The sequence below is a fragment of the Crocuta crocuta genome, unplaced genomic scaffold (assembly GCF_008692635.1).
Source record: "Crocuta crocuta isolate KB4526 unplaced genomic scaffold, BGI_CrCroc_1.0 scaffold84, whole genome shotgun sequence".
NCBI lineage: Eukaryota > Metazoa > Chordata > Mammalia > Carnivora > Hyaenidae > Crocuta > Crocuta crocuta.
In genome coordinates, this window is record NW_027530213.1 from 1,412,048 (window position 1) to 1,420,008 (window position 7,961).

The 7,961-nt window shown below is 44.7% G+C and overlaps 1 protein-coding gene across 2 annotated transcripts in view; it reads right to left on the minus strand.

Annotated features, from left to right (window-relative positions):
* Positions 1-805: 805 nt before the first annotated feature.
* SH3BGR (SH3 domain binding glutamate rich protein) overlaps positions 806-7,961 on the minus strand; it is a 57,483-nt gene continuing 50,327 nt past the window's right edge. For both annotated transcript variants that reach the window (XM_077765434.1, XM_077765433.1), the window contains 2 exons: positions 4,033-4,153; positions 806-1,278 (listed from right to left, as the gene is read on the minus strand). In XM_077765434.1, coding sequence (XP_077621560.1) covers positions 4,067-4,153 — 87 coding nt within the window. In that variant the 3' untranslated portion in view covers positions 806-1,278; positions 4,033-4,066. The remainder of the gene's footprint in view (positions 1,279-4,032; positions 4,154-7,961) is intronic.

Below are 7,961 nucleotides of genomic sequence, written 5' to 3' on the forward strand. Positions count from 1 at the left end.
CAATGCTCTTGCAGCAAGGGAAATATAAGGAATAGCAGAGACGCAGAGAGCAGACGGATGGCCACAAAATCGGACAAGACAGAAACACTACCTCTGATGATCGGAGATGGGGTGGGCGCGAGGAGGGACGCTGCCAGCCTACCTGGTGGACAGCACGGCGGCTGGACCGGCTCTCCGTGAACTGTGGTATCAGGAGGTGCGATGGCAGCAGCGGGCTCTGCCCGCACAAGCCCTGCCTGCAAATCAACGAAAAGCCACAGGAACAGACGCATAGACCCTGGGGCGCAAGTGTATCTGTCCTCACCATCATCCCCACGCGTGCGGACCGCAGACTTACATTTCAAGAAAACTTCCAAGGGGCGCCTGGGTGGCTCAGTCGGTTAAGGGTCCGACTTCAGCTCAGGTCATGATCTCGCAGTTTGTGAGTTGGAGCCCCATGTCGGGCTGTGTGCTGACAGCTCAGAGCCTGGAGCCTGCTTGGGATTCTGTGTCTCCCTCTCTCTCGGACCCTCCCCTGCTCACACTCTGTTTCTCTCTCTCAAAAATAAACGTTAAAAAGAAAAAAAAAAGGAGGCTTCTAAGATAATGTGCTCAGTTGGGTGTATAACACAAAATATGACCTAACAGGATGGCCAGGGTCGTTGGAAAACATGGGCCAAGTAGGTGATGACACAGGAAACACGGAGCCCAGCGCGCTCAGGAAGAGTGTGCTAAGGGCTTCAGACTTGGCGACAGACAGACGGAGTTCAGGCAAATACAAGTAGACGCTGTAAACAAAGAAATTAATGTTCCTTGGGACAAGATGTCTGCTATTAATCTTTATTTGGAAGACGGCTTTCTGGAAAGCTCTTTATTCTCCAAGGTCTTTATGTTCAGCGAATTCTGGGACACATCGCATAAGGCACGTACAAAGAAACACTTTGATTACATCACAAAGAGAAGCTGTATGTTGTGAAATCACTTTTCAAAATCCTTTTCCCCCCCCAGGGTATTAGTAAGATCTATTCATGCAGAGCAAAAAATAAAATAAGAGAAAATAAATAAGCAAAGGCCAAAGATGTCAGGCACGTGAAGGTACGTGTGTGTCGTCCTCACAGAGAATTCCGCGTTGATACGATTAGGGAGACATACCAGCATACGTCTCCCCATGTCAGATAACACAATTCCTCAGTGAACCCCGGGTGTACCGAGGGAGGGGTGCTAGCTTCACGCCAAAGCATTTTGCTGAGGTTGGTTTGAGGGGAGACGGTTGAAGTACTGCTTCGTGGCTTGAGTGTTCTAGAAGAAAGGGAAAATATTAGGGAGAAGACTGCGGAGGAGAGACAGACAATGTTCAGCACAATCTTCATTATTTATCATGCATTGCGGGGGGTTACCTTTTACTCTAACATCCACTACTCAGCATATGCCTCCAAGTGCAACAAGAAAGTGAACGCTTTTCATGGAAAACTTATATCCTTTCCCTGTGCTAACGACTATCGAACACCACAAGGATGTCAACATCTCCAATCACAGTTTTCCCCACTGAAATTCTATGGAGAACGGAGATGCCGAAACTATACAGCTTAGTCCTGGACGAGGACGTTTAAATGGTCCACACCGACACTGGAGGATTGAGAAGCAACCGTCCTGGGGACGAAGAATTCGGTCTCATACTCTATTTCTCCTGGGGCATTAATTTAGCATCAATTTCAGACCCAGGAAATGAGAATTGCTTCATATGCTGAAGCCGCACCGGGCTCGCTGGGTGACAGTCACAGTGAGGAAACGGCAGCGTTTGTGCAGCTCCTGCCATGAGAAACGAAAACTGGGATCTCCTTCTGCTACTACTGGCTCATGTTGGAGATGAGCCTGCGGGTATTGACCAGGCCTCACAATATTCCAGATCAGACCGATATTCTGCACACAGATTCCTCATAAGGAAAAGCATATTCCTGCCTTTTCAAAAGAGATTTTAGATGAAAGCACTGTGGACGATTGTCAAAAGGCTCTTCCTATGGGCCTTGCAGATCCAAGACTTAGATCATAAAGGGGGTTCAGAACACAAGAGTTACAATTGAGCCTGGCCCTGGAACAAAGAGCCTAATTTAGAGTTCAGGTACAGATAAGGGCAGAACTTAAGTTAATACTCAGACCTTTTCTAACCGGTGATGTGTGGCAGTCCCTTCCCTAAGGCCTACTTTCCGCAAACATCCTCCCTTACACTGGCGTCTGGGATGAGGATAGATAAGAGTAGCCAAAACATAAACCCAAAAACAAAGGCCGACACATTTAGGGCCTCCATGGTGTTTACAATTCAGCATCAAGTCAAAAAAGTTTCCGCAAACAGCTTATTAACCAGCTCAAAAACATTCACCCTCTTGAGAGCCAAACAAAATGACTCCCAGCCTATCTATATACCACTTAACCGATGTCCTAATCCTAGCGTTATTAACTTAGAACAAATATGTATGTCATCCTGTTTTTCACTAAGAACATCCTGTTATTTCCTTAGTTGTAAGATTTACTCAACCTATGATTGGGGTAATTCTGCAAGAATAGTTCCGAAAAACCTGTTTTTGTACACTTTGCAAAGCATCTTATCACAAAGAGTTTTCCATTGTAAAAATTCCTTTTTCTGATGCCATGTTATCCTTTGACCTGTAAATAAAGACACCAAAACTGACGGGATGGAGATGCCTGCCTGGTGATCAGAAAGAATCTCAGGGCTCTCTCACTCTCTCTCGCCGACACTATCCATCCTTCAGGGACCCCTGGACCGGCTGGAGCCGGCCTCCGGCATTCATAGTTCGATTCACTGTTCTCCCCATGTTGTGCCTAAAACCATCTTTTCAGATAAAATGCCTGGATTTCCCCTGAGCTATGAGACGGGGTTGGCTTTGGATGGACAGACCGTCTCCAGGAGTCAGGGGTGGGACTTTAGGGGGATGTCATCCCCCACTTCACTATCAGGCATTTTAACCTCACAATAAACTACCACCTACTGGATTCCAAACTCTAAGAATCAGTGAAACGGGCAAAAGGTACTGGCCGCGGCTGTACTTCACTTTTCTCCCCCTTTGAATCAGCTCAGTATTTGAGCATTTCCTCCGGGTCCTCAATATCCATGTCATTAGATACTATCATTAACTTATTAATATGTTTACAAAGTGTTAGGAATCACCCAGCTAGTCTACATGGTCAGAAGTTTAAAATGACCAGACAGCAAGCACACTTGTCAACGACACCGCAAGGTGATTTGCACCGCGTTCCACGATGTTTCTACAGGAGTATTCTGGTGACTATTCGGTAAATGAAAATGTCTGTCGAGTACTTCTCGCAAAATCTCTAGCAGCGATGTTTTTCTCTCGTGACCAGTGGTCAGCGTTGTGATTTTTTAAGGTTGTGATTTATTGCCATATTGTGAACCCCAGCTGTCGTTTCCCTGTAGATGCGCTAAGTTTACGGGGAGGCAGGCGTCTGCATAATGGGACACGGACAACAGAACACGCCCGTGCTTTCACTTACATGAAGGGCACACAGAGGACGAGCGGGAAATACATACAAAATAAGCTCCTCCTTGCCTCCACGGTACGCTTTTTTCCTAGAAATCATGTGAGCCACAGCCTTCCATACCCTGGCACACGCGACACGGTGGATCGGACGGCGCTCACCCGCCCTGAGGCTCCAGGACGGGGCAGCCTGGGGCCTTGGGGGGAGACAGACAGGCCTGAATTGGGTCTCCTTCTCCCACTGCCAAGTGAGGGGGCCTAGAGACCCAACAGGGAGGGGCGCCTGGGGGGCTCAGTCGGTTAAGCTCTGACTTCAACTCAGGTCATGATCTCAGGGTTTGTGGGTTCCAGCCCCATGTCGGGCTGTGTGCCGACAGCTCGGAGACTGGACCCTGTTTTGGATTCTATGTCTCCCTCTCTCTCTGCCCCTCCCCTGCTCACGCTCTGTCTCTCTCAAAAATTAGTAAGCATTAAAAATTTTTTTTTAATCTTAAAAAAAAAAAATCCAACGGTGCAATGAACACCAGGACTTGGCGATTACCTGGAAAAGTTGGAGAAATGAAGCATGAAAAGGCCTAAGAATCTTCTTCTCCGGCTTCTTTTTCTTCAGGTTCCTCTTCCTCTGCTTCCCCTTCTGCTCCCTCTTCGGTTATTTCTTCCGTCTTAATTTTAACAAAAGTTTCATTATTTTTGAGAAAGGCCACAGACAATAGCGAGGAAACAAATGTAAAATCTCAGACTAAAGATGAAGGCTTCCCACATCCCCCACCCAACACACACGCATCACATACACAATACACACAACACACGGCACACATCACACACACACTACACACACATACACATAACACACATGCATCACATACACAATACACAACACATACTTGCACATAACACACATGCGCATCACATATACAGTACACAACACATGTCACACATCGCACAAACACACACATACACATAACACACATCACATACACAATACATACAACACACATCACACACACAACACATACACATACGTAACACACACTCATCACATACACAACACACAACACATGTCACACATCACACACATACATAACACACATAACACACACATCACATACACAATACACACATCACACACACACACCTACACATAACACACACGCATCACATACACAATACACACAACACACATCACACATACACATAACACACATAACATACACACCACACACAATACACATCACACACAACACACACATACACACACAACACACACAATATACATCACACATACAATACACACATACACACATCGCACATACACACAATACACACAACACACATCACAAATGCAATACAACATACACATCACACACCCACACGTCACACCCAATACATACAACACACAGCACACACACACGATAAACATATCACACACAATGCATTCAACAAATCACACATCACACAAACAACACACATAGCACATACACACAACACATACACACCACACAATACAGACAACACACATCACATACACACAACACACAATACACATTAACACACACACAACATACGTGTACACACCACACATGCGATACACACAACACAGTATACAACCACACACAACACACACAATACACACAGTACATACATAACACACAACATGCACACAACACACATATAGCACACACATAATACACACAGTGCACACACAACACACACAGCACACACATACACAGCACATGCACACATACAACATACACACAATGCACAGCACACATACAACACACAGCACATGCACACACAACATACACACAACGCACAGCACACACACAACACACAATACACAGCATGCACACACAACATACAGCACGCACACACAATACACAGCACACAAACAAAACACACAACACACAGAGCCCACAGTTTAGGACGGTGCGCAGAGCGGTACATTAATCTAGTGGGTTTCATGATTTCTTTTAAGCATATGGTCTTTACTCATATTAATGGACTATTCTCATCAAATTACTTTTAAAAATTCAGAAGGCGGCTGGCAGAATAAAATATAGAAAGACTCTCAGCAAATAGAATGTTATCAGGGAAGATGTAGAAGCTGCCTGTATTCTGTAACAACGACAAGGCCAGCCGCCAGCCAGTCACACGTGTAACCTGCAATTACGTCCAAATTCATAGCACCTGTGTCTTATTTTATATATAAAAACGATTTTTAAAAATGGAACCTTGCCTCGCAAGACAAAAACTAATTTTTGGAAAGGAATAACTTATAATTTTAAAAATCAAAGGGGCGCCTGGGTGGCTTAGTCGGTTAGGCGTCCGACTTTTGCTTGGGTCATGATCTCGCAGTTCGTGGGTTCAAGCCCCGCGTCGGGCTCTGTGCTGGCTGCCGGCTCAGAGCCTGGAGCCTGTTTCGGAGTCTGTGACTCCCTCTCTCTCTGACCCTCCCCTGCTCACGCTGTCTCTCTCTCTCTCCTAGAAATAAATAAAAAACATAAAAAAAAAAAATTAAAAAAAAAAATCAAAGCATGAACAGGCTAGAAATAACCTTTAGGTCTAAAAACGGGGATTAATTTGACAAAATGACATTAAAAATAATGAAGTAGGTGAGGATTTACTATCTCCTCCCCTAAAATACATACACATTCCATGAGTGAAAGTAGATTACAAGAATTTCATCGAGGTTTGATACATGTGTGAGTGTGTGTGCACATGTGCGTGTGCTTGTGCACATGTGTAGACATGTATGTGTGTGTTTTGTGGATGTGTTGTGTGTAGTAGTAGTTCTCTCTGGGTAATCAGGCTGTAAACTATTTTTGTGTTCTTTTATCTGTATTTTCTAAATTTTCAACGAAGACCATGAACTATTTATAATTTTAAAAAGCAACACAGGGCGCCTGTGGGGCTCAGTCAGTTAAGCGTCTGACTTCGGCTCAGGTCATGATCTCACAGTTCGTGGGTTCGAGCCCCACGTCGGGCTCTGTGCTGACAGCTCAGAGCCTGGATGGAGCCTGCTTCAGATCCTGTCTCCCTCTCTCTCCCCCTCTTCCAGTCTCTCTCTCTCTCAAAAATAAACAAACATTAAAAAAATTTTTTTAAAGCGACAAAAGTTTTTTTAGGGGAATTTCTTTTGACATGTGAATTCTCTTTAATGTTGATGACCTTCACACCAATAAAGGATTTGAAGAAACACCGAGCCAACACATTTGGTGGTTTTTGGTAAATTATTCTCCCTTTTCTGAGTTCTCCATTTTGATTTAGCTCTTTCTGATTAGCATTTTAAAATGATCACTCCAAAAATGTTCACTCATATGAACATTAAAACTCTTGATTACAATGAAAGTCACTGAGAGTCAGCTGACACGAGGGGCCGGAATATGAAGGGGAAGAATTGAGGCACCTGCTCAGTCGGTTAAGAGTCTCATCTTGGTTGTGGCTCCAGTCATGATCTTGCATTTAGTGAAATCGAGCCCCCCACTCGGTTCTGTGCTGACAGTGCAGAGCCTGCTTGGGATTCTCCCTCCCTCTCTCTCTGCCCCTCCCCTGCTCATGCTTGCTCTCTCTCTCTCAAAATAAGTAAGTAAACTTAAAAAAATATTTATTTTTAAAAAAGAAGAGGGAGAATCTGAGAATGTCCCTTTGGACCTGCCCTCACAATCCACTAACATTCTCTCAACTGATGCCAAAATCCCCCAGTGCCCAGCTACTAAGCCACAATCCCACCAGCACGCGGCCGGCCAAGAATCTCGATTCAGCTTCATTCTGCCATGGAGTGCCCCTTGCACCCGGTCCGCAGCACAAAACCAGCATGAGCCGTTAGACTCGTGAAAATTATCATGAAGTTCCTTATAACAAAGTCTGTCCCCGATGCCTGACAGGAAGCCAAACAAAATTTCTCCAACAGGAAAAAGATCGTTCTTGGAAGCTTTCACAATTAAACTGATGAAATTAGAACATTTCAAGAAGTGGGGAAAGAATGGGAAAGAAGAGAATTCTTCTTAGGTTAAAAAACCTAAGCCGAGTGTCAGACCTTCCTGGGTCTGGGGTCTCTATAGCCCTTCTCATCCTCTGTTACTCATTTCAATCAGCAGAAGAAAAATTAGGGTTTGGGGTTTTATTTTACCAAACACAAGTTCCTAACATAAAATCAACATTATTGTCTTTGAAATTCGATGGACTTTTAATGATGAGGGTCAAACTAGTGGCAGTTCTTGGGGCACCTGGGGGCTCAGTCGGTTAAGCATCTGACTCTTGATTTTGGCTCAGATCATGATCTCACAGTCTGTGGGTTTGAGCCCCACATCAGGCTCTGCACTGATGGCTCAGAGCCTGCTTGGGACTCTCTGTCTCCATCTCTCTGTGTGCCTCTCCCTCACTCGCACATGTACACACTCTCTCTCTCCTTCAAAATAAATAAATAAACTTAAAAAAAACTGTAGGAATTTTTGCAAATGCAATCCCCCC